At 45.7% G+C, this 27,619-nt stretch overlaps 1 protein-coding gene and 3 pseudogenes across 1 annotated transcript; 1 reads left to right on the top strand and 3 right to left on the bottom strand.

The window, feature by feature from the left end:
• Positions 1–1,146: 1,146 nt before the first annotated feature.
• On the bottom strand, positions 1,147–1,285 carry LOC125541904 (small nucleolar RNA Z247; annotated as a pseudogene).
• Positions 1,286–2,585: 1,300 nt separating this feature from the next.
• Positions 2,586–9,736, bottom strand: LOC147986750 (disease resistance protein RGA2-like; annotated as a pseudogene).
• Positions 9,737–12,825: 3,089 nt separating this feature from the next.
• LOC147986749 (protein FAR1-RELATED SEQUENCE 5-like) lies at positions 12,826–18,218 on the top strand. The gene is made up of 3 exons (XM_087544948.1): positions 12,826–12,997; positions 13,607–15,099; positions 18,030–18,218. The coding sequence occupies exons 1-3, from the start codon at positions 12,826–12,828 to the stop codon at positions 18,216–18,218; spliced, it is 1,854 nt and encodes a 617-aa protein (XP_087401074.1).
• Positions 18,219–21,927: 3,709 nt separating this feature from the next.
• On the bottom strand, positions 21,928–22,700 carry LOC147986748 (uncharacterized; annotated as a pseudogene).
• Between the last annotated feature and the right edge of the window lie 4,919 nt (positions 22,701–27,619).

Here is a 27,619-nt window from a genome sequence, read left to right as displayed (position 1 = left end):
ATAATATGGATATGGCATATACTTGATGACTTAGCTAGGATCCACATGCATCCAGTCAAACTAATCTGCGGTACTTTCACCTAATGATTTAACAACTAATTATAATGTAAAACAATCACTAAATTAAATTGAAAACACAAAATTAAAGTAAAAAATAAAAAATAAAACCAAAACACACCCAAACATTTAGTACCGGTTGGTGTTACCAACCGGTACTAATGTCCTACGCGCCCCCGGAGCTGGCTCGTGCCACGTGGTTGCCCTTTAGCATCGGTTCGTGCTGAACCGGTACTAAAGGGGGGGGGGCTTTAGTGCCCACACTTTAGTGCCGGTTACCGAACCGGCACTAAAGGGCCTTACGAACCGGTGCTATTGCCCGGTTCTGCACTAGTGGGAGACAACTTGGTGGCACTGAGCATATGCTTCTTGACGTCGGATCCCGTGTACCTAACTGGGTAGAGTCCTCGTCTACCCCTGCCTCGAAGGAGCACCTTCTTCGTTCCCCGTTCCTTGACAAGAAAAGAATAGGGATGAATTTCAACAAAGGAATCGTTGTCAATAGCAAGGCGGCTAGCAGAAATTAGACTTTTGTTTGCTTGGGGCACATGAAGAATATTGTTTAGAAGAAGACCACGATCAGGAGTGTGAATAGCTGAATGACCGATGTGTTTGATAACCATACCCGACCCACTGGCAGTATGAATCTGCTCGTTTCCATTGTAGCGGTCACGCACGGTCAGCTTCTCCAAATCTCCTGTGATGTGATCGGTGGCACCACTGTCCAAGTACCAGTTGGTGTCCACCCATACTGCGGTGCAGCTAGGTTGGCCGACTTCTCCTCCACGCCTTGGTAGGATTCGTCGTAGCGCTTCCAGCACTTCCAAGCTGGATGGCCCATCTTGCCGCAGATCTGGCACTAGACCCTAGGGGCAGCAGAGGCATGGTTGTTGTAGTTGCCCCCGCCGCCACTGTTGTGTCCGCCGCACCCTCCTGGTTTGGAGTAGCCGCCGCGCCCGCCGCGGTCACCGCAGTCACCACCATTGCCGCCTTGGCGGCGGCCGCGATCACCACCGCCGCCGTTTCTATGGCCTCGAGTGGCGGTGTTGGCAAAGGATTGAGACCCTCCACCCCGAAGATTGAGCCTCGTCTCGAAGCTAAGCAGCTGTGAAAACAGCTCGACCACGGTCACCGGCTCCACCCGGGAACACATGGCGGACACCACCGGGTCGAAATCTTCATCTAGCCCGGCGAGGATGTGGGAGACGATGTCGTCGCCGTCCACCTTCCCTGCAGCGATCAGTTCATCGCAGAGGGACTTGATCTTCCCGACATAGTCGGTGATGGAGGAGTTGCCCTTCTGCAGGTTGTCGAGGGCAATCCTGACGTTGGTGGTCTGAGAACGGGTGTGAGATGCGAGCATCCCCTCCACCGTGTTCCAGAGTTTAGCAGCGGTGTGACATGAAGCAACCTGGATGACTATCTCACGAGGCAGTGTCGTCAGGAGATAGGAGAAAACTTGTTGATCTTGAGCATACCAGGTTTGGAATTCAGGGTTTGGCGCCTTCGTCGTCTTGCCATCAGATGAGGTCACATCAATCTGCATGGGCGGCGGTGGCTGCTCGACGTCGAGGTACTTGGCCATCTGTGCGCCCCGGATGGCCGAGAGCATCGTCGCCTGCCATAGGGCCTGATTGCCCTTCGTGAGCTTCTCGGTAGCAGCGTGCGCGAATGGCAAGGATGGGAAGGAACTTGAAGACGACGCCATGGATGTGTTCGAGGATGGCTCTGGTTACCATGAAAGAACTACGATTGTGGAAGCGTATGTCTCTTGACAGGGACGCGTGTTTATATAGAGAGACAAGTACATCATCAGCAGGTTGTTATGGCTTGACCCCTAGTCCAAGACTATACACAAGATAGAGATCAAATCCACGTAACAACCTGCCTATCGGTTACAACTCAACGCATGTACACAAGGCGAATCAACTGTGGTTGAGTTGGTTAGGTGGACAGCGGTATCCCCAACCCACCAGGGTTCAAATCTTGGTGCTCGCATTATTCCTGAATTTATTTCAGGATTTCCGGCGATGCGCTTTCAGTGGGAGGAGACATTCCCGTCGACAACGAGGCGCCTACGGTGACTTCGTAAATCTCAAGATGATATGCCGGCTCAGTCTCTCGGAGGTGCTCATAGGGGTAGGGTGTGTATGTGTGCCTTCATAGGGGTGAGTGTATGCGCGTGTATATGAGCGCTTGTGTCTGTACTGATGCTCAAAAAAACGCATGTACACAAGTTACATGGTGACACCTATGTCACGTACACAACTACTAGCCTATCTAACAAAGATAACACAGTAGACACACTGCATCACTCGTATCACAACAGGACACTAGTAATCGGCGACGGCACACCAGGTTACAGGCTTGCATATTCAGATTTAACAATTGAGGCACACAATAGGTGTCTGCCTCGAGGCTGTCCGGACTTCTCAGTCTGACTGATAAACGGATGAATTTAATTAAGACTACCCCCACATATCCTTCTTTTGTCAGACGAGAGGTAACATTACGATCTCTGAAGTGCATTATTGTAGCTGCAGAGCATATGTGCATCGTGTAGCAAGGAAATTCCGGACTGAACCAACCTGTGTAACAAACAACAGAACACATCTTTGGATTTATGTCTTGATGAAGATCAATCATCTTTTTTGGTTTGCAAGAGGAAGAGGAGATGAATAACAAATAGCCAGACATGGCGGTTTACCTGTAATGTGATGTATGTTGGGCAGGGCAGCTTGATTGCCATCAGGGACAGCTCGTTCTGGAGTGAGCACATTTTATGAGTGTATGTCAACTCTGAGGATATATCGCAGATGATTAACTCAAAAGCAGCCCGGCGATATATGTTGTGTGTGTAGAAACATGGTCTTAACTTGGCGTCCAGGTATCAAGAATTACATCAAGTAATTACGACTAATAGCTTGCTTGTTGCTAGCAGCCTGCATTGATCGGCGAGCTCCTTGCTGCATAAGTTGAGTTCCAGAAGTTCCAGAGAAAGTGGGAGGCCTGTTTCCGGCAGCCTTGAGATGCCTGGACACCAACGAATCCTCAAACTCTTGAGGGAAGGAAGGGTGTGAAGCCCCGCGGGAAGATCTTTGAGTGCAAAACTATGGAATTCGAGCTCTTGTAGGGACTTGGGTAGCACAAGCGCTTGCTCTTGCTCATCTGTTAGTCTCTTCAATTGCAACGAATGACTTCTAAGACATAGGCGTTGCAGGGAGGTGAGGTGCTTGCAGAATGACGTGGTAAGGACAAATGGGTCATCGATCTCAAGCCTTTCAAGCGGGGAGCATAGCCTATAGTCCGGGCTTGAAAAGCTCTCCAAACATGGTGGCAAGCCAGGGCACTCGTATATATTCAAGTTCCTGAGTCTGCCAAGGCATTGCAAGCCCTCTAGTGCAGTAAGCGATCCACAACCCCCAATCGTCAACTCCTCCAGTGCTGTGCATGAGCCCAACTGTATAGATTGCAAACCTGGGCTCTCCCGTACCTCTAAAGTTTCAAGGCTGGTGCTATATGTAGGAAAGCAAGGTTGCAGAGTTTCTTGGGAATGGCTATTATTGATTTTCAGTTGGCGAAGTGATGTTGGGAGGAGCCATCTTCCGTTGACCTGGTCATCATTCCCGTCTTCATGCACCAAACCAGGGCAGCCTGATATATTCAAATGCGTGAGTCTGCCAAGGAACTGCAAGCCCTCTAGCGCTGTGAGCGACCAACAGAATACGATCTCCAATTTCTCCAGAGCCGTGCATGAGTGCAGCTTTAGAGATTCCAAAAAAGGGCTGTCTCGTACACTTAAATTTCTGAGGCTTGTGATATCACTGGAAGCAGAGTTGCAGTGTTCTTTGGCGATAGCTATTGATGTCAAGTTCCTGAAGTGACGTCGGGTGGAGCCATCTTCCGTGCGCCCTGTCATCACTTCCGTCTTTGTGCACCAAAGGCGAGAGCAGGTCGGGGCATTCCCGAATAGTCAGCTTCTCAAGGGAGGCGAATACAGAGAAGCCTTCGTCGCTCCAGTTAGTAAATGTTAGACAAGGGCAGGACTCCATAGTTATCTTCTTGAGAGAGGAGGCGAGATTTAATGGAATGTATAAGTCTTCCATTCTTGCTGCCCGTGCATCATTTGGATCTCTTGATGATGAGTCCTCCCCGTCCGAGAGATGATTTCGTAGACTGTTCTCTTCCACCTCCGCCGGTACCTGTATTAAATTTAAATTCAATTCCTCTAGGTGCGGTGCATGTTGCAGAATCAAAGATAGCCACTTCCCTGCTATTCTGCATAAATCAATAATGAGGCTTTCAAGAGAAGGGAAGGCTGTCAAATCTTCAAGGGTATGCCCTGGCGTCATGTCTGAAGAGAAAAGGTCTTCACAACAATTTATTTTCAAACTCTTTAAAGAGACGAGACGACTAAAACCTTCAAACGAAAAAGACCTTAGATTTTTTTGACCATATATCTCCATCGATTTGAGGTTTCCAAGATTATGGAACGCCAAAAAGGTTTCATCCAATATTCTCAACTGATCAGAATAATCATCACACTCGTAGACCCGATACTCATCAATACACCCAATACATAAATGTTCACTGGATGATCCTTTCATACTTGAAAGTACTGAAACTCCATCGACGAATAACTCAGAACAGCTGGTTGAAGGTGGAAGAGGGTTCAACACTTTCAAATGAGGGCAGCCCTCCAGAACTAGTTTTCTAAGGCCAGTCAACCATGGCATCTGCTCGATTTCAAAGAGATCAAACGCCTTCAGTGCTTTACAGTTCTCGATCTTCCGCACCCTTAAGCTAGAGCTCAGACCCCCCACAGAAGTGCTTGAGCATCTCACCAACTTCGGCATTGTAATTAAAACTAGCTCCTCCAGTGAAGGAACCAGTACTTTTGTTACTTCCCGCATGCTGCTCAACTTCAGCTTTGTAAGAAATGGAAGACTTTCCAGAGATGGAAGTATTCTCCATCCTCCACAATCAACAAGATGAAGCGTACGCAACGAGATAACTGAGAGATTACTGGAAAGCCAAGTTGGTGAAGTAGTACCATTATATCCAGATATATGCAGATGCTTTAAGTTCATATGAGGTTCAAGTCCCTCAAGCACCTCTCTTGCTGTATCCACAGAAGGATCAGAACTTGGGCCACTAACATCCATTGTTGAGAGCTCCTTGCCTTCATCCTCGTAAGTGTAAGCATCACTGATATGTTCCTTCCAGGACAAGCGCAGCTTTTCCAAGTGCTCTTTGTATCTCAGTCCTGCCCCATGAGCCTCTTCTCTACTTCTAACGTTAGCAAGTTGACAGACCCCAAGTTGTACAAGCTCATTCATGAATTGGAGTTGTGATATCTCAAAGCCTTCAGAACAAAATTGAACCTTAAAATCATGTATCTCTTGAAGTGATGTCATGCTACCAACGCTAGCAATGGGATTTTCTGCTGCAACAAGATGTCGTAGGCTGACAAGGTTATGCATGCCATCAGGTATACTAGGCATGAAGCCAACATCTAGCACTTGAAGATGAAAAAGCTTGATCAAGATTTGTGGTAGAGCCCCATCCCACCACATAGGCTCACATTGTAGGTAACGAATATGCGAAGGATTTGCCATACCGCAAAGAAAGGTATTAAAATCATTGGATGTTGCCGACATTTTCAGCAACCGCAAATTATGTGCCTTTTGGAATATATCTTGCAATAGTTGTAAGAAGAAAGAGTCAAAGTTCCCGAGTAAAACCAACGTCCTCAATTTGCTAACTGATGTAATTGTATTTCTCAGATTTTCTTCAAACTTATCATTGCGACAAATATTCCCATGCCAATCTTTGTTATATGCAGAATTAGTCACAATTGACAAATGGCGTATAGTTGGTAACATATTATTGCAATGTAGACCATCTATGGTTCCACACCCAGTCCTTGAAACTATCCTTCCAAAATCGTGCATGAGACCACACATAGAGTACCAAAATTTACTGCCTAGAGAGGATTCTTCTTCCTCACCCTCATCCACTTCCAGTTGTTCTTCAAATTGTTCAAAAAATCCTAGGTTCACCAAATCATTCAGATATTCCCATCCTATCTCCTCCAGTCTCTTACTTAAATGGGTGCAATTCACAAATCCAAGAGAAATCCACATATAGATCAAATCCTTACCAAGAAACCTATATTTGTCAGGAAATATAGAACAATATGAGAAACATTGTTGTAAATGGTATGGTAGCTCATCATAGCTAAGCTTCAAAGCAGGCATGATGCCCCCATGGAGTCCCAACGATTTCCACTTCTCTGTCTTGAGAATGTTACTCCAATGATCAACGCTAAGATGTTCTCTTAACAGTGCCCCTGCAGTTACTGCTGCTAACGGGTTGCCCTTTAACTTATCTGTTATTTGCATCCCAATAGTTCTTAGATTTTTCTGGACCTTTATAGTCCCCAAAACCAAATGCACATGACTTGAGCAATAACCACATATCATCGTTTTCTAAAGCACCTAACTTGATGGGTTCAAGTGTTCTTAACCTTTGTGCAACAGACAAATTTCTGGTTGTGACTAGAATTATATTACCCTTCGCTTGACTTGATATCAAAGGGTACAACAATTTGTTCCATTTATGATAATCCATATTGTATGAGATATCATCTAAAACAAGCAGAAAACTCTTTGATTGGTACTCAATATGTCCTTTCAAGATCTCTTGAAGCTTTGCAAAGTTGCTAATTCCTTCATGCCTTTCTCGAGGAAAAAAGTCTAACATCTCCTTTGTGATCTCCACTTTGTCAAATTTGCGGGACACACAAACCCATATCCTGTGGTGAAATTGACTTTTCACGTCTGGATCATTGTACACAAATTGAGCAAGAGTTGTCTTTCCAACACCTGCAATGCCTACAATAGGTAGAACATTTACACCATTAGATTGGTTTTCAGTTATTGACCTTTTGATCTTGTTCTTTTCTGCAACTCTGCCATAAACTTCCATTGGAACAAGACTTGATGTTGTTGGGCGCTGATCTGAGGCTGTACTCGGACGATGATGACTTGAACTTGAAGTAGCGCTAGGTCCATATGGCTCAATAACTTTACTCAAAGCCCCTTGGATGTCCTGTAACTTTTTTTTTTGGAACGAAGGCTCAAGAAAAGCCCGACTTTGAATTAACAAAGCCATCAACCGGCCAAGATTACAAGGACAACCGCTTACAACGCAAAGAGAAGGGAACCGAGCGACGGATACAAGGAACTCAAGCAAAACAACTCAAGGCAGCAACAAATACACGCCGCTACCAACACCCTACTGGACGACCTACACCAACAGACCAAAACTAGGGTCTTGGGAGGAATGCACCGCCGCGCAAGCTTCGTGATCACAGCCACCCTTGGAACCAGCCATGGACCAGACCACCATCTGTTACTGCCTCTGCAAAGGGCCCCTACCCCTTCATCCTGGCTCGAAGGATGCCGTACCGGCAGACGGCAGCTCGGTTCACCCCAGAACCCAAATGGATGGCCTCCAAGCTGAAAGGAGAAGAGACCAGAGCAGGACCGCAAGCCCAGGGCACACTTCAAACAAGCACCATCGTCGTCTGCGGCTCAGCCGCACCAAAGGGCGAGAGCTGCCGGCCACAGTCGCAGAAGCAAGGGAAGCAGCGAAAAGTAGAACAAAGGCCAGCGCTGGATTCGCCGGAGCACCATGCTCCCACCCAAAGGTATATCGTTGTCGCCGAAGAGGGGAACCCGATCCCCTCTTGCCCAGGCTCGTGGGCGTCGACCCACCGGCGACCTCGTCAGGGACCCTCCAGCCAGCAACCTATGAAGAAACCAAGCTGTCTCCCGCCACCATCACGTTCACAACCAAACTCTCTCGCCGCCCCTGCAATCCCCGGACGGTGCCTCCAAGAAGGAACACGACACGAACGTGTCGTCGCCGCCCGAAGCAGGGGACCTAGGTTTTCACCTAGCAGGGGACGGAAGGAGGGGGGAGGATCCACACCACAGCTTCCAAGGAAGGGAACGGCGCCCAAGGCGTCGCCTTTGGTGTGACCGCCGTGCCGGCCAGGGGTTTCCCCCGGATCCAGCCCCGCCCGACGAGATCCGCGCAGCCAACAACCGAGAGCAGTGGCCTAAGCCACCAGGACCCAGATCTGGCCAAGGAAGGAGCTGATCGGGGCGGAGGGGATGGACTTCATCAGTGGCATACCTACGAGGAGGGATGCACACCAGCGACCGTTGACCGCCGCCACCTCGTCACCCACGAGACCGAGGAGGCGCCTAGCTCGCACCGGCAGGGCGGCCCGCCGCCAGGACCACCCCACCCTCACCTGCCGGGGCCGCCGCCCCGCGTGCCGAGGCCCTGCCTGAGGCGAGCAGCCGCCGAATCCCCGCCGCCACCTTCATTGGTGTCGAGCGCGCGCGCCGGAGCACACCTCAGGCGGCGGCAGAGAGGAAGGGGGGGAGGAGGGGGGGTGCGGCTGTGGCGGCTAGGGTTGCCCCCGGGTTGCCTCGGAGGAGACGACGCAGGGGGGGGGGGGGGGGGGGCGATGTCCTGTAACTGTAACTGGCCGGTAATTTTAGTTATCCTATTGGAAAACTCAGCATTGTCCCATTGGGCGTGTATGTTAGCTGCGTGGTCTGCGGTGGATCCTCATTTGTTCTCTTTCTTTTTCCGTTGGACGAACTACCAACTTCAACCGACGTCACATTACAAGCAGCATCACCGGTGCTGCAATAAGAAACGGATGGTGGGTCGGTTATCAGAAGAAATGTTGAGCAACAATGGGCTCTCAAGCAGATGTATATAAACTTGTAATACAAATGCGCTGGTGCAACATACAATTTCCTTTGGGTACCTTGAAGGGTTTGGTGGATGGGCTCCAGGTTTCTTCGTACAAGTTACGGAATGCTCTTTCTCCAAATGCTTTTTCATAGATGAAGTCCCGTTTGTCTTCGTTTCGCAATTAAAATCCTTTCTACAGTACTTACATTTGGCTTTTGAACGCTTCCCGTCGACAGTTTCTGTGATCGTAAAGTGTTTCCATACCGAGGACCGTAATTTGCCAACACTGACATTCAGTGTATCGACATGGCCCCTTGATATTTCATCCACTCTTTCAGCTCCGCGCATACCGTCAGTCTTGTCACTTGTAACTGTGTCGAAAAGAAACATGGACCAGAAAGTAAGATCAAACTACTCCCTCCATTCCTAAATATAAGTCATTTTAGAGATTTCAATATGGACTACATACGAAAATCTTTAAAAATACAAATCTCTAAAAATACTTATATTTAGAAACGGAGGTTTATTTAAAAAAAACGGAGGGAGCATTGAGTAGCACACATAGATTCGATATAATGGGATTATGCTTACTACCTCCTTCGACTTGCTGTTGGAGCCTGTAGTAGTCGAGGCCGTCGACCACGTCGTCGGCGTCGTATAGAAGCTCCTTGAGACGAGCGAGAGCCCGGGACAGAGGCCTGTTCCCGGCTGCCCTCCCCTTCACAGCAGCCACCACCATGTCGACTCTCTCCACCTCTGACTGGAGCCTCTTGACGTCGTCGGCAAGCCCGACTTGGCGAATCCACTCCTCCATCTTGTCCATCAGGAGCGTTGCAAGGATGGTCTGCACCAGCCATGCAATCGCGGCCTCCAGGGAAGAGTCTCCCGCCGGCTCCATCATCAGATCCGGCAGGAGCAGGTCTCGAGCTCGAGTGAACAACGAAGGAAGGAAGGGGAATTCAGCGTGTGGAAAGGGGAGCAGCCGAGCGGGGAAGATCACCAGCCACAGCCCACGAGGCACTTATGGTTTATCTCCATTGAGGAAGAAATGAAAGGGTGGGAAATAAAAACACTTCGCTTTCGCTGGAAACGCTTAGAATGGTGCATTGGGCCAGAGCAGAAAGAAGGTCTATTGAGCTGGGTTGGCTGCACTGAGTTCGACCGCCCCATATTATTATATTCAGGGACGCGTCTAGGGAGCAGCCGAGCGCTCCCTAGCGTTTCCTGGCAGCCACCCAGATATAGTAATTTTCTGTCCACCTTTCTAGGATAGGAAAGCATCTGGTCCCTGCCTCCCGATTCCCGCAGCCAACCATCGAGCGGGCAAATCACCTGGTCTTTCCCCTTCGCCCGATCCCTCCCCTATCCCTGCGCGTCTTCTTTTCTCCTTTCTCCTCACCTAACCCCAGCCCCATCTTCTTCTCTCCCAAGCAAAAAAAGACAGCATGCCCCTTCCCCTCACCACTTCCAGATCTAAGAAAACCTTCACAGCCCTCCAATGGCGGCTTCATTGATGTTTCTTCTCTAGGCGCCTCATTCCTGATTGGCTTGCAAAAAGGCAAAAAAGCAAGGCAAAAATGTCAGATTTAGCTCATCTTCCAGACCCCCCTCCTCTTTCCCCATGATTTGTACAAGGCTTCAGTTGTGCAAAACATTGTGTAAAAAAGATGTGATGTTAAGCATGTTTAGTCTGCTGTTTAGGCAAGTTTCAGCCCCCTGATTTGGGCAAATTTAGTCTGATGTTAAGCATGATATTTCTTCCCAATTTTCAAAATCTATTTGCAAATCTGTTGCATATGAACACATTTATAAATCTGTAGGCAAGTGCTGATAGTAAATGCTGGGGACAAAAATATTAGGAAAATATAATGCCTTAAGCTAGAAAAACAACTGAGCAAAAACAGTACTTATAAGAGGATGAGAAACAACTGATCATGATCTATTTCTGATGTGTTCCGGTTCTATTAATTGCTTATAACAGTGCAAAATAGACATTCTGTTTGAGCAAAAATAGTGCTATAATGAGGCAATTAAGTATATGTATGCACACAACTTTGAAAACTTATGCCATGGCAAAACATGAACACTTTTGAAACTTATAAGACAATGAATACTGACATCACTATGGAAAAGAAGGGGAAAACAAGGCTTTTCCCCCCTATCAGATCTTTTGGGAGCATGTGGACCAAAAACAAATGGCTTATTGAAGCAACTTACATTATAGGATTAAGCAAAAAAGCATAATGATGTGAAGGCAACTCTTGAAGAAACTAGAAAAACATTCCTCTTGGACATTTGTTTCCATTATTCCTTGGTTTCGATAGTGAAAAAACACTAGAAGAAAAAAATGTAACTAAAATTGCAACTAAAAACAAGAGACAGTTGCGTAGTACAATTTACCTTTGTTGTATCATATCCTTCGCCATAATCCAAGAAAAGTTGGAAAGTTGCCAGGATACAGTGGCAAAATTATTAGTATTTCATCCTGCAAAAGAAGGAAAAAGCCAACAAGAAAATCCATATACCAACAACTATCTCAGCTGCGAAATGTTACTTCAAAACATACTGAGCATATCCAAAAACACACAAACTTGCTGCTGTAAAAGATGAAACCTAAAAATGTCAACTTAAGTTCTTTCTAACACACAAACATAGGTACTGAAAGCAGAAATAGGCTGAATATAAAAGAGCAATCATGCCCATAATTCTAACTTAAGTTTTTCCTAACACTAAACATACTCTAATCTCTCTGATTTGGGAGTGAATTCCATTCTGAAGACACTTCAAAGTAGCACTTCTATGGCAGTATGCTTGCTTCCCCAAAATCAAATGTTGCCTGTGTTTAAGAAAACCAAATAAGAAAATATATTATGAAACACAAAAAACAAAAAGCCTATGTTATGTTTATATGTACAAACATGATTCATTAATACAAAAAAAACCATGCATCTCCTGAAAATAATATATTGCCTGACATATATAGTTTGACTTGCCTGATTATATGGTTTGGGTTGCCTGATAGTGCACTTTGAATTGCCTAGTTATGTTCAATTGCTATCTTGTGAATCTGGTGTGCTTGTGTTGCTGTGTTGTTTGCTTGCCTGAGTTTAGTGTGGTACTAGCTTGCCTCAACAACGTAAAAATTGCTTTAATTTTTCTGGTTGAAAAAATGCACAGGTTGAACATGATTGAGCTATTTTTGTGTGCTTGGGTAGGTGTGCTACTGGCTTGCCTGTATTTACTGTGCTACTTGCTTGCATCCCTCTGCTGACTTGCTTTACTTTTTCCCATATTCTCAATAAATAAACAGATTGACAATGATTGACCTGAATAAGGAACCAGCTGAAAATAATGATGATCCATTGTACTGTACACAACATGCTGCTAGAAATGCAGAATTTGTGGCGGAATCACCTAATCCCCGTATCATCCAAAGAGTCGATGGTGCTGCTACAGAAGCAATGGAGACAGATGGGCAGTCAAGTCATGGGGTCCGTGCTCCGGGCAGTACACAAGTACCTGCAGCTATAGTAGCTGGGAGTGATGATCATACCCTTGATGGCATAGGTGCTGCAGGTGATACCGGTGGCACTGTTGGTAATGGTTTGGGTGCTGAAATGATGATGAAGCTTGGTCACAGCCCAAGGAGCCTTACATGGGCATGAGGTTCGACACTTTGGAAGATGCTAAGGTGCATTACAATGCATATTCCATGCAAATGGGGTTTTCAATCAAAATGAATAGTTCAAGGAAGGATCTCAAAACCAGGGAGTTGATAAAACAACAGTTTGTTTGCAACAAGTTTCGGAAGCCTGATGTTGATGATGGAGGGGTAGAAAAGATTCCCGTGCTAGATGACATTGTTGAGCAAGCAAAAGATGATAATGAAGATGAGGCTATTGTCTTTTTTGATGATGATAGTAAAGGCAAAAAGAGGAGCAAGAAACGAAAAAGAGATAAAATTGTGCAAACTGGTTGCAAACTAAGATGATTGTGAAGGTAATAGATGGCAGATGGGAAGTGATCTACTTTGTTAGCGAGCACAACCATCCGTTGGTTGAAAAGCCATATTTGACTAAGTATTTGCGATCACACCAAGGGATCCCGCCAGAAGAAAGGGCCTTCCTTACTCATCTTCATAACTGCAATTTAACTACAGGTATTGAACCACACCCACCTCCCCCCTATCTTCTAACTTTAAGAACCTGGACATGCCTACTGGTTGTGTGTTTCTTAGGCCATCAACAAGTACCTGTTTTTGCTTGAAACATGTCACTGATTTGCTTCAAACAAATGCCTTAGTTGCTTGATAGTGCCACTAAATTGCTTACAACAGTAGAAAAAAGACATAAAATGCCTGAGTTGTTTCTGGATGCTGGACTTGCCTAATGTTTACCTGTTTGTTGCTCAATGCAAAGTTCCTGCTTGCCTAGTTTCTTTATAAAACAAATTTGGTGTTGAATCTGAACTTGCCTATGGTTAGTCTCTTTGTAGCTAAAATGTACAATAGTACTCGTTTCTGGATGGGGTCAACTTGCCTATGATTGAAATTTGTATTGCTCACTAAATGCATAGTTACCCCCTGGTTTGTTTTGTGTATTTTGCTCATGTGTTGCCTGGGGCATATGGTTGTAGTTGCTTGTATATCTTCATGAATTGCCCAAGCTTTGCATTTGAGTTGCCTTGCTGAAAACAGAAAAGAAACTGTTTTTGGCACTGTTTTTGTGTAGAAAAAGGATTGACCACCATTGTGACTTCATGTCAACAGGTCGTATGATGCACATCATGTCAGATTTCTATGGGACAGAACTCATTGTACCTTATGACACTAAACACATTAAAAACCTCAAGACGCTCTTGAACAAGGATGATACAAAAGAAGGGGATATGATAGAGACAGTTGCTTACTTTAAAGATCAGCAGAGAGAGGATCCAGATTTTTTTTACAAGATAAAATATGATGAGGAAGACAGGATTGAGAATATTTTCTGGGTCGATGGTGCAGCAAGGAAGGCGTACGTGGAATCTTGTCATGATTGTATCTCCTTTGACACAACGTATATGACTAACATGTACAACATGCCCTTTGCACCATTCATTGGGATTAACAGGCATGGGCAGTCGTTCATGTTGGGTTGTGGCTTTGTTAGGCAAGAGTTGGCATCGAGCTTTGATTGGCTATTCCAGACCTTCCTTGAGGCAATGCATAATGTAGCACCCACCAACATCATAACCGACCAAGACATCGCAATGACACAGTCAATTAAAAAGATCTTTCCTACAAGTGTGCACTGCTGTTGCCGCTGGCATATTATGAAAAAAGCACAAGAAAAGCTTGGAGCATTGCTGGGGCGAAACCCTGGCTTGTCCAAAGATTTCAACAACTGTGTTGACTTCAGCTTGACGCCAGAAGAATTTGAGGCAGGGTGGTGTGAGCTGATGATGAAGTATGAGGCTATGACTGACTCCCACTTCGAGAATCTATACAAGTACAAAGAGACATGGGTGCCCTGCTACTTCAAGCACCAATTCTTCCCTTTCTTGCAGTCAACTCAACGCAGCGAGGGGTTCAATGCTGTCCTTAAGCGATATGTGAACCCACACAAGTCCATTTTGAACTTTGTGAAGCAATATCAGAGAATCCAAACACACATACTAGTCTGGGAGGGTTCAAAAGACTACAGGACAGGACATTTACAGACTGAAATGTGGTCATCTTACCCAATAGAGAAGCAGGCGTACGGTTCGTATACTAGGGACTTGTACGAGAAGTTTCGTGATGAGTTTCAGTTGACTACAAGGTACAATGTGCGACCGCATGGTGAAAACTTGTATGAGGTTTACCCCAATCAAGAGTGGATTGCAAAATATGGTTCTAGGGGCTATTTTGTCACGGTGGAAGCTAGTGCTGGAGACTACAGATGTGACTGCTGCAAGATTGAGAGGGACGGCATGCTTTGCTGTCATATCTTGAAAGTTTTCAACCAACTTGGTGTTGATGAAATCCCAGCACAGTACATACTTAGAAGATGGACACCTATGGAAATTCCCAACGCACCCCCTGCTGTCGAAGAGCAACCTGATGAGATAACACCACAGTCGAAAAAGGAACTCAGGCATGCAAATTTGATGATGGATTTTGGTACTCTTGCCCGGGTTGCTAGTGCGTCAGATGCTGCGACGGATATTGTAAAAAAACATATGCGTGGTGCGCGTCATGAAATCAAAAATCTCAACATGTCAAAGAAGAAGAAACCGGCAGCACCAACAAGTGGGCCCTCTGGTGGTTCTCCACCATCAGCTGATGGTTTTGCACCACAACCGAGTAACTCTCGGGCAACTGGTGGCCCTGCGGTGCGTCTTGAAGGGTCTTCACAAGCCCCTTCTGGACCTAGGCAGCAGCGACCTACTTCTGCGCCACCACCGAGAAACACTCAGGCAACTAGTGGCCCTGCGGTGCGTCCTGATGAACCTGCACAAACCTCTTCTGGACCTAGACAGCAGCGACCTACTTCTGCAACGCGGAGAAAAAACGCACCAAACCTAACTGGCAACTCTATGAGTGAGGATGGACACCAACAAACAGCATTCAGAGCTGCAGCGATGCAAAAAGGGGCTGTACCACTACCCATGAGCCCTCCCACACAAGGCTGCTGGTCTGTACAGCAACGGTCAGGATATGTGCCACTGAACAGTGAAGCAGCGCCGCACCTTTCAAGGGGCTCAACAATGACAAGACCTGTGCAAGTGCTAAGAGGAGCAGCACCACAAATTTTGATGGATACGACACTAGCAAGAGGGCCTGCGCGACCTCCTATGGGTCCTAGACCAGCAATTTGGCCTGCACCACAAACTATGGGGGCTATACAACCACCGCGGGGGACTAACGCAGCAAACACAACCTATGTGGCTGGTCCTGGACTGGCACCAGGGGCGGAGCCAGCGCCCGGCGACCCTGGGCACTTGCCCGGGCTCACTGGCTACTGGACAGCACACGTACGTAATAAACAATGCAGCAAATCTTGTTCGACAACGTGGATCAGTGTGGTTTACCCGGGCAGACTATATTGGGCTTTCTTTAGTAAAATAATGGGGTAATTAACCTGGCCTACCAAAGTGCCGTTAATAATTGAGTAATGGGCTAATTAACTTGGTGTACCAATAGCAGTCACAGCCCATTTTATTTCCAAAACTATTAGGCTAGTGATAGGCGCCGGTCGACCGACCCAATTTGGGCCGGTTGCCGCACAGCCCTTCGATTAGACGAAGGGGGATCGACTCGATTGCTCCATTGTTTCTTTCTCTGACCCTCCTCCTCACGAACACCGCACCCCGCGTAGGCCGTCTTCTCAACCGCGCTTCACGGGAGCCCCACCGCCTCTGCCATCGGCGAGCTCGAAGTACCCCCTCCACCGTCGAGCTTGAAACATCCCCGCCGGCGAGCTCGGTCGAGTTTTGCAGCAACTTCCCCCTTGCATCATGCCACCACTGTTCCCATCACCTCCTTGCTAGATGCAGCTCCGAAACACCCCCTGGCCAGTTGCAGCTCCTGTCGATGTCGGTTCCAGCATCCATAAACACTGCTTCTAGCAAAAATCTGACAAACAAAAACTCGCCGTTAAAATCGATTGTAGCAAAAAACACAACCGGTTCCAGCAATAATTTACTATGGTTCCAGCAAAAATCCCACAACATAAAAAATCCAACAAATTTGATTGTAGCAAAAAAACAGCCGGTTCTAGCAAAATTCCACAAAATAGTAAACTCCAACAAAATCGAATGTAGCAAAACAAATACGTGGTTCCAGCAACAGAAAACTCTGGTTCCAGCAAAAATAAAACACGCCGCCCACGGCCGTAGCTCTGTGTCTGTTGGTTGCATCTTCCCCTTGAAGTAGTGGCCTGCTCTCCATGTGTACGGCGCAGGAGGAAGTCGATGTAGCATGCATGGAGCTCGTCGCTGGGGAAGACGGGGATCTGAGAAAAAAGGCGGGAGGAGGACGGCCGGCCGGAGCTCGCCGGATTTTGTGGAGCAAGGAAGCTGGAGAGAAGGTCTGAGACCTCCATGGCCGCTGGTGACGAGCCCCTTGGGAACTGGAGTCTGGAGGATAACGATGGGCGGATAACGATGGGATCCAAGCGGTGGGTGAGGTGCAAAGCGGGGCCCACCAAAATAATGATGCATGCGTGAGGGGCTGTGACTCATGGACGCACGATTATATTAATCACACGGCGCGCGTGTAACCGGTGGAATCTTAGGCCGGTCCGCCGTTCATAAACGTTTCCCAAACTATTACTCGAGAAGCAACACGAGCAGTCGGAATTTGGCACTTCGTTTCTCACCCATCGTGGAGACGGAATGGCGGCGGCGAACCGAGGTGCCTGGGATCCATCCCCAGGACTATCGGACTGGCGGTGAACCGAACTGTGGGCTACCGATGGCGGGAGGAGCTGGTCCATCCCCAGGATTGCTTTGCATCCTGGACTGCTTGTCCTATATTCTCTGATTAGGTAAGTTTTATTTAGAGATTGATAGACTTGGGACTTAAATTTTGAGGTTGGGGCAGGGCGAATTGACCGTTGGGGAAGATCAAGTGTTCATGAGCTTAGTCTTTGGTTTAAGGGTTTGTTCTAAATAGATGCTAACTTCAAACTTAAATCATTGAGTATCTTTTTTAGGACAAATCATTAAATTTCATAGATGAGGGATTTCAGTGTATGAAGCTGAACATTTCATAGATGTAGTATAATTTGTTTTAATGAAATTTAAATTTCATTAAATATATTAGTTCATTTTATAATTCCATTTATAGGGCTATTGTGTTTATATTTTTATTTTACTACATATTATTTATATGCATTTGTGGTTCGGAAGTTTGATGCTATTTTATATATTTTTATCCGAACATACAATATTTAATTTTAGATTAGACAATTAGACTCAAACTCGCCCAGGCTTCGCAAAAGTTCTGGCTCCGCCACTGACTGGCACCATTGCTTGCGTCAACAGCAACACTGGATGGCTGGATTGGGCAGCATCCAGGGTCTTCAACAACACAAGAAGAAAATGCCAATGCAATTTCATCTCCTATTGCGCAAGCTCCTGGTGGATATGCGCACCAGCTGCTCAGTATGGCATCTCTACATGCAGCTGTTGCGGCCGCACAAGGTACTACGATGGTTGAACCACAGTTTGGAAGACCTGCTACCACACTTGGCCCTGCAATTCCTAGAGACCCTCCAAAATCAACAACAAAAGGGAGGGCAAAGTCAAAAAGAATTCAATCAGCACTTGAGCTGCATCCGAAGAGAAAGAACAAGTGCAGCTATTGTGGTTCTTTTAACCACAATGGTGCAAGTTGCCCGACCAGATCGGTGTAATGGTCACACAGTGACCAGATGGCTGAAAAGATGTGTCGAATGGCATTGACGAGTTAAACTATTTGTGGGTCTGTATGTTTGAACATCCTAAACTATTATTTATGGTTTACGGTTTCTTGTGGCTGACTTGCCTCACACTAGAGTTTTGAGTTGCCTGGTTATAAGTTTTGAGTTACCTGTTGTGTGCTTTGAATTGCCCCGCAAACACCCTTGCCCTCCCCATAATAGTCGAAAACTTACATACATAAGATTCTGCAATGCTATAAAATGCAACAATTCCCTAGTTATGTAATGATCATACTATTTGTCTTTCATTCGTCTTTTATGGGTTCTTCTAAATAACTTGCCTCAAATTAAAGCTTAAATTGCCTGTTTATGCAATAGAGTTGCCTGGTCCAAGTTGTTATACAGGCAACTCCTCCCCCGGCAGTCCAAAAGTTCACAAAAGAGCAAAAGAAACAACACATGCATTTACATGGATGTAGCGCGCGTGAGGGGAGAAAAAACTGACCTATGCTAACTTGAGTATGGTTTTCCATGGAGCCTTGTTGTTGGCATTGTCAACCCACGTGTTAGTCAATTGTTTCCTGATGCTTGGAATATCCTCAGCTGTGAATTTTGGAACAACCCTTTCCTCCCAACCGTTTGCTATCGTCAGAGCAAAAACACCACAGTCGAACCTAAACAAAAAATTGAAAAAAGAACTGGATGCTTACTCTATGTAGTATTGTGTCGCTTGTAAAAAACTAAACAAAAAAATAGTTAATATGTGAAAAGAAGTGGATGCTTACTCATTATTTTGTTTTCGAACGTCGATGTTGGTAAGCCCAAACTCATCCAGCGAGACGCGGGAACTGGCGTAATGCTCTTCCCACAGAGACCGAAAACTTGCAACCATTTTCCTTGCGCAAACATCTAAAGACTTGTTTTTGAGCGTCCACCAAGAATCAAGAGTTTCAAAACGTCGATCCCTTATGTTCACGTTAAAAATCCAGTAATGATTGCCTGTTTTAGGTTTTGTCTTGTCGATGTTCTCTAACACTGGGAACATAATCTGTTAGAAAAAACAAAAATGGGGTTAGTAAAAAAATACAATACTAGAAACTGGATGTAAGCAATTTTTTCTGTGTGCTCTCACAAATTAAGAAAATGGACTGAAGAAGCAAAAATGCACATGCCGGTTTTGTGCTAGTGTGAGTAATTTGCCAAAAACAGAAGATGGATAGGCAAGTTATCTACTTATATAAGCAACCAGCCAAAAATGCACAGGCAAGTTTGTGAAAAAAATGTAAGCAACATGCCACATAGAAGCAATTAAGAAATGGGCTGAAGAAGCAAAAAATGCACATGCCAATTTTGTACTAATGTGAGTAATTTGCCAAAAAACAGAAGATGCATAGGTAGGTTATCTACTTATGTAAGCAACCAGCCAAAAAATGCATAGGCAACTTATCTACTTATGTAAGCAACCAGCCAAAAATGCACAGGCAAGTTGTGCAAAAAATGTAAGAAACTTGCCACAGAAAAGAAATTTCATGAGTGTAGTCAACTTGCCCACCACCCCCCCCCCTAAGAAATATTTACATTTGTGTGAGCAAAAGTTTTAGCATAAAAAGTCATATATAAAAAATGCATTGGTAAAAAGTAAAGAAACCATTAACTTACCATGTCTTTACGGTCCAAGCGATTCGACTTCTTGAACCGGGAAATGAGCTCCTTGCCGTTCAATTCCATGTTTTGCATCTGAATCTGATGTAAAAAAAATACAAACATGAACATGACCTTTTATGAAAAAAAGAAAAAAGAAAGAAACGCAAAACTACACTATTAGTTGCTTCGCGTTTTCTTACCGAGAACCTGACGGGCATCACGAGCTTCTTTGAGTCTGCTGGCAAGTTCATCATTATATTCTGTATACCAACTTCCATTACATGGCTCAAGACAAAACCTTCCTTCTTTATTGAGTTTGCGAGCTCCCTGACCGTGACAAAGTTTTTGCCATATTCAATTACCCTTACGCTGCATGAAAAAAAAAGAGGCATTCAGCTCACAAAATCCTTCCATGAATTTCCTACCACCATTTCAACTCAGGGAAAACACATGGGGGCATGGGCATATCAAAGGAGAAACTACTTCAAAAAATAAGAATTTCACACTAAGCCAAGTCGCCTGATTCTATAAATGGATTGCTTGTAAACACAGTTTGAATTGCCTGGATATCATGACAGACCTTGCCTGGGGGAAAGTGCATTGTGCCATGGCTGACAAAAAGAAATGCAGTGATATACTGTCATACCTGGTATCCACATCTGGTGATTCTTCTTCATTAATTCTTCCATGCAAAATAACTGATGCATACAATATATTTGCTTCGGGTTTGGACATGTAGACTTTTTCTCATTATAGTCAATGAAAGGTGACCTCTTGCAAGGAGGTGGCTTGATAATCCTTCTCTCGAATTGATGTGGATGCATCTCTCCTGAACTACTACTACTGTAAACCTTGCTGCCTGACCCCATTTCTCCTTGGTTGGAACTTTTTTAGGTGTTTGGTACGCATTTCCTTCTACTTGAACACACGGTTCATCTATGCCTTCACCGTCCAACAGATAATCATCGTCGGTTATATCGATGATTGGCTGGTTATGTACTGGGAGTTCCTTGAACTCATGCTCTGTAAATGTGCTTGACCCAACATGTTGATGTGTTCTGTTATCTGCAGATCTTGTGTGCAAATCATCTATGCCTAGATCGAAACTTGGTGCTGGGCAGTACTCTCTGAAAAAATTATTTGATCTTTCGGTGTCCCTTTGCTCAAAATGTTGTTTATCTTTATTCGCTGAGTTGTGATTTGTGGAGTTGGATTGGGCATTCTTGCTGTTTGGATCAACACACCTTGCAAACAGCTCACTCACATCTAGAACATTGATTTCTAGTGCATTGGTTGTCTTCCCACTAACACGCATGAATTCATGGTACCTCTCCTCCACATTAGAGAAATGGGAAGTGTTCCCCTGGCCAGTTGCTTCTACTGCTTCTGGAACACTTGTGGCCTCAGGTTGGGCAGGTACAGTTGAGCAGACAGGCAATTTCCCTAGGGCTCTTAGCAACTTTTGTTCCGGACTTTTTCCCATGGTTGTAGCTTCGGGCAGGTCTTGTATCCTATTGATCTCCGTACATGACATCGGAGGGATGTTCTCTTTCTCCTTTTTGTGTCCTGCATGATTTAATGTTGTAGCCTCGGGTGATGCGTTGAAGTCTTGCACCTTGGCCCTCTGGATACCATTGGCTGACTGCATCACATTTCCCCGGGACGGGGGTGGCACTTGACCATTTAAGTCACCTAGTGGTTGTGTTCCGCTGTGGTTTCCTGTGCTTACTAGCACTGTGGGTCCCTTCTTGAGTTGAACTGGCCTTACTTTTGTGGGGTCCAGTGTTTCCTCTGCAGAACTTGCCTGAAAAACAGCTGGTCTTGCTTCCTCCTTAGACTGAGTTGCCAGAATATGTGATCCACTTGCTTGACATTGGGAATGAAAATTACCCGACTGCTTTGAATCTACTCCTGTAGGTACTGCCTCATCTCCAACTTTGTTGCACGGGGGTGCTGCTGAGCTTGATGGTGTACTCTTTACCACCTGTGTTTTGGCATTCCCATGGATTGCCTCTTTTGTTTCAGAAATTGCCTGTTGTTGCTGCTGGGGAGGACCAGATTATTTCATGGCTGACTGCCTTGACTTTCCCCCTTGGCTGTAACCAGGATTTTCAGCACGATATGCCTGCGGATGAATTGTTGTTTCATTCATCATAGATGGCTCCAATACGAAACTAATAGTTTTATTCATCTTCTTTGATGGCGGGAGTGGTGGTAGTTGGTTTCGACAAGCAGTCTTCTATTCTGTAGCTTCATTTAGAGCGCCAAGTTCTCTCATTATTTTCTGCCGAGTCGCCTTTGGGCATATTTGCTTGGGGTTGAATGTGAAGACCATATCCAAATCTTCCCCCCTCAGCAACTCTTTGAACATCCTCCTCGCTTTGGTTGCCATATGTCATCAATATCCAACATTTCTTTCACTTCAAAAACAGGGAAGCGTGGTTTTGGGGAAACAGCAGTTTTGAATTCTGTCATCACAAGGTCTCTGATAGATATCCTATCTGCCTCATCCAATCCTTTTGCCTTTCTGTCCCTCTTCTTTTCAATCAGAAATTGCAGCGTGCATTGTTCATCATCATCGCTGCTTGCATTTTCAGCTGCGGGATCCCCGTCCCGATCGGAGCCACCATTGCTGCCTGAACCACCGTTGCCACCTCCGCTGTCATCCTCATCATCTTCATCCTGCTTCCCCTGCCCATCATCTTCCTTGTCTTTGTCATCCCCATCGCCTTCTTCATCGTCATCGTCCTCCTTTCCTTCGTCACCTTCTTTTTCGTCATCCTCTTCTTCATCATTGTCCTCGTTCCCCTCAGTTCCGTCTTTACCTCCCATCTCAGCACTTGCCCCCTCGTGGTGATCAACCGTTTGTCGTGCTCCCTGGCTACTTGATTTCCCCTGAACTACACTTGATCCATCATGACCGTCATCGCTGTCTGAACTTCCATCGGTGTCGCTTTCATCACTACCTTCATCCCTGCCATCTCCCTCACTTTCACTGTCGGCTGCCTCGCTGTCGTCGCTGTCAGAATTAAACGACTCCTCCTCGCTTGGTAAGCTGTCTCTTCTGGCTGGTACTCGCTTGCCCCTTCTGTTAGACTGCCGACTGCTTGTCTCCGCAGTAGTAGGATCTGCCTTCTTTGTCCCCCATTCATCATCATCTATCTTCCCAACCCCAGTCACGAGCTTCCCAACTGCATGTGAAATTACAGAACACATATCGTGCACCAACCCTGTGAGCTTCTTTTACTTCTGTAAAACATAAAAGTGGATGGTAGAGAACATGATAAGTACATATCTTCTATTGAAGATTCTGAAAAAAAATGGTTGAATGTACAAATGGCAATAAAAAGGGGAACAAGAGTGAGAGGAAAAAACAAGTGCTAGATAAACTTACTGATTTGTCATATGACTCGGGCAATCTTGCGGCAACAAATTTGGTGATGTGGTCCATACTGCCAAACAAGCTATCATCCGCACACCGGGAAAACTCCGTCTTGAGCTGGTGATTTTATAGCCAAAGAAGATTAAAAAAACTATGAGTGACAACAATTCTGGCACTCCCATACCAAAAAAGACCTGAGAAATGAAGAAAAATAGTACTACTAATAGTCTGAAAATTCCTGCAACCATTATGCCACTTCCCTTGTTGCCTACTATTAGTTGATACTGTAATCAACAAAAAATGAAGAACTAGTATGTAAGTTGCTAGTTTTCAGAACATAAGTTGCTTGTGTTGTTGTGTAAATTTGCTACTTTTCAACATGTAAATTGCTCAGACAGAAAAAAGAGCTAAAAAATGTACTACAGAAGCTACTATTAAATACAACAACAAAACAAATCCTTCCTGTGAACATTATCCAACTGTGTGCATGGTAAACGAGAGAAGGTCCGAATAAGTCTGATAACTACTTGGACATACTTGAAAATATATGTATGGCACTTGCCCAAAAAGATACATTACCTTGCTTGCTCTTTGAAAGTGAATTGCCTACTCTAAAAAAATGGTAGCATTTCCTAAAAACAATATGACAATGATATGTATACTAAAACAGAAAAATTCAGTTACCCGCAATTGGCCATATTCTCCTGGAGCCTTCCTGTCTTTCTTGACAACTCTGGAGATTAAATCTGAATTCCAAACTGAACCCCTTGGTACCAAGTTCGGTATTGGCTCATTAACATCCAGAGAGTCTAGGTACAACAGCTGCGTAGAGACACGGAAAAAGAACAGAAAGTTTAAATTAGCTAATGATTGCAAAAAGAAAAGAAAAGATAAGTAAACAAATGGATGCTTGAAAAAACAAAACAGCTTGAAGCACTTACAACAAGGTGGAAAACACAACAACAAACAGCCTTCTTGTTGGCACGCCCCGAAGTGAACGCAAGCTTTAATTGATCAACAACAAACTGGCATATATTGGTTTCCGTTATTCCATTGACATCCATGACCGCCGGGAAGCTCTTTGGGGAAATACTCAAACTAGTTGAAGGGGCAAGGAAGCACGAAAAAACAAGAGCTAGCCAAGCACGGACAAAGTCATCATCATGAGATCCTCCCATGTCTACGATCATCTTGCACCATTCTGTGAGGGTTGGGGAGTTTTTGGATGTGATGTTGTAAATACTGTACATTGCCTTTGTGATTTCAGGCCGATTCTCGAAGCACACCTTCCTGCCCCTGTTGGGCAAACCCCATATCCTACGGACACTTGCGGCATCTACAGGAATCTTCCCCCTTTCTGGAATGACTATCTGCGAAATCTCCGGGTCGTAATGCTTCATTATCCACTGGCTAAAATCTCCGGGCATGCTACTCGCTGCAAGGTCCAGAATGCCACCAAATTCTTTTCCGATGATGACACCCTTTTGGTCAAGAACCAAGTCCTTGTTCAACTTGAAGAGCCTTGCAGGGCATGCCCTGTTCCTACGACCATATTGTGCATAAGGAAAAAACAGAAACAGGGGATTAGCAAAAAAGGAAAAAGGTTCATCACAACATAGGCAACTTAGGCAGCATTGATGGGCAACTGCTCAGTGAAACTAAGGCAACTATGCAAAATACCTCAGTTCCTCCCGTCTTCTGGCGTTTTGCTTTTGGAGGCTGGTCGACGTCTGCACCTTCAACATTTTTATTCCCAGCATCTGCAGCTTGGCTCTCATTACTATTCTCATTACTAATGATATCATCAGGGCGCTTCCCCCGTGAAACAACTGCCTTAGTTCTCATACGCTTGTACCCAGTTATTGGTGCATTGCTCCGTAGCTGGGAGATGGAAACCACATAAATCAATAAAAAATGGAAAAAAAAAACAAACTCTGTTATGTACAGGAAGAACATAAAACTTCCTGAGCATGTGCACACCTGTGCTTGATGCTCTTCATTCCCATGAGATGCAAGGTCGTCATGACTTGATCCAGCAGGTCCATCCTGTTTTGACTTATGACTTGTCCCAGCCATCTATTTTCTGCTGCATATTTAAAGGACAAACAGTGAGATTCATCATAAAAAACACAATTAGAAATGATTCTAAAAGAACTCTATATCATCCAACGAATTTCGTTTGACTAAATTCTTACTGAACTTAACAAACAACAACTTACAAAAAGTGGGCATTGAAAAGGGTTGTAAACTATCTGATTTTCACTATATTACAACTATCCTATAATTGGCCCTATTACCCTCCCTCTACATGTCCTACAAAATCTGAAACAAAACAAGGCACCTAGAACAGAAAATCACAGAATGAATTCTCGTGAAATGCTTAAAATTGTCCTACAAATAGCCCTATTAACCTCCCTCTACTTGATTACTTCCTACCTCACACACACACAAAAATCACATGTGCATTTTCCATTGCTAAATCATTACTTTCCTGCACTAAAAATCAGAACACGTCGTCAAACCCACCTTCGTAGGCGACACACGAACCATATCAGGCAAGTCACTAGCAAAAACAAGGGCAACATTAGCATGGGAGAGGCATTACTGTCCTACACTAAACCAAAAACACACTTTAAAAACAACTTCGTAGGCGACACGTGAACCATGTTAGGCAAGTCACTCACGATACAGGGGCAACATTGACATGAAAGAAGCATTGCTGTCCTACACTAAATCAAAACACACTGTCAAAAACACCTGCGCAGGCAACATATCAAACCGTATCAGGCAAGTCACAAGCAAAAAAGGGCAACATTGACAAGAGAGAATCATTATTCTCGTACACTAAATCAAAAACACTGTCAAACCACCTGCGCAGGCAACACATGAACCATATTCAGGCAAGTCAGTCGCCCATCAGGATCAACCTCAACATCTACAACACCGGAAATCTACAGCCCCAAGGCTTGCCTTCGAAACCTACTAATCCTAGTTCACCGGTAGCCTAGGAACACAAAATGCCCTGTGTCATCGTCCAATCTCCAAATTAATGAGTGCTCCAAACAATTTCTATCATCTGCTACTCGATTTCATCAACTTAGTCAAACGTGGAGGAGCACGTCGACCCGCCGCGATTCGGCACCTCTGCAACAACCGCACGATGGCCGTACGCGCGCCGTTCCTCCTCTGTCCGCAGCGGAGCGGCAGAGCGCATCGATTTGGACAACCTAAACGCGGAGGACCGGAACAGATCGATGGGCATACCAGGTATTCGCGGCGATTTTGCCCCTCTGCACCAACAGAAGAACGGCTGCGCACGCCGTTCCTCCTCTGCCACGTCTCCGGTGCTGCTCCTTCCGACGCGGCCTGCAGCGCGTCGTCTCTCCGCGGTCGCGTCTCCGCCGCTGCACCGCCTTCCTTCACGCCGTGCCCGCAGTCCCGCCCTCGCTCCGGCGGAAGACAACCGCCGAATCGCCGACACGCCGCCGGCTGCTCTCGCGCTGGATTTGGGGGATGGGTTGGGGGGATTGGAACGAGATCCGCTGCGCTGCGCTCGGGGGCAGTTTCGAATGGGAGGGATGGGAGTGGAGAAGAACAGGAGAGGGGAGCCGAGACGCAACCGCACTGAGAGCCAACGGGTCTCGACCACGAAGCCACGACCGGGGGACACCTGGCACGCGCATCGATGGTTTCGCCCGTCTCCGCTGGAAACGCTCGTGGCCGCGAGATCTGGATCGGACGGCGCACGAGCCCGAGTGCTCTGTAAGACAGATTAGCAGCCGGCCACATTTTAGGATTTAGGTATATTCAGAAGCAGTTTTTTCGACACTGGGCCGAGCTTTACGCTAGAGAATACGGCCCAAATAGACCACAGGAAGCACACTTCTCTCCTTGCTCTGCTTTCCAACAAGGGGGCCTAAGAAAAACAGGGGATTCGAAGCAGTACAATTGCAAATAACCAAGCAGATGGCATACTTGTCGATCCAAAGCCACAGCACAACCCAAAGATTCATTAGTACAAAAAATCGTTCAATAATTTACACATATTAGATTACAAGCGTCAAATGGAAAAAGAATGAAAGTAATATATGAAATCTAAAACACTCATACTGGTACAGCATACTGATCCACCTGTCCCCACAGTACACACTCGTTATTGTATAACACACTTCCATCAATTGTACAGTACAACATGATCGAGCTACGTCGATCGAACAGCGGGTGGAGGCCGAGTGTCTCAGTTCAGGACGATGAAGCCTGCGAGCGCAGCGACGAAGACGAGGGGCAGGATGGACACCCATAGAATGGTCTTTCCGGCGGCACGCCGTCCGGCCACATCGCTGGACACCCAAAATCCGGCGGACGCCTC

This window comes from Triticum urartu, chromosome 2A, assembly GCF_056163025.1.
Source record: "Triticum urartu cultivar PI428250 chromosome 2A, HENAU_Tu73, whole genome shotgun sequence".
Classification (NCBI taxonomy): Eukaryota; Viridiplantae; Streptophyta; class Magnoliopsida; order Poales; family Poaceae; genus Triticum; species Triticum urartu.
This window is presented reverse-complemented; position numbering and strand designations above follow the sequence as displayed.

Bases quoted from the DNA above. Each gene is read 5' to 3' on its own strand.
- LOC147986749 (XM_087544948.1), top strand. From the start codon at position 12,826: ATGATTGTGAAGGTAATAGATGGCAGATGGGAAGTGATCTACTTTGTT. The intron at 12,998-13,606 runs GTATTGAACCAC...TCATGTCAACAG, and splicing joins TAACTGCAATTTAACTACAG to GTCGTATGATGCACATCATG. The intron at 15,100-18,029 runs GCACCAACAAGT...GTTGAACCACAG, and splicing joins CAAAGAAGAAGAAACCGGCA to TTTGGAAGACCTGCTACCAC.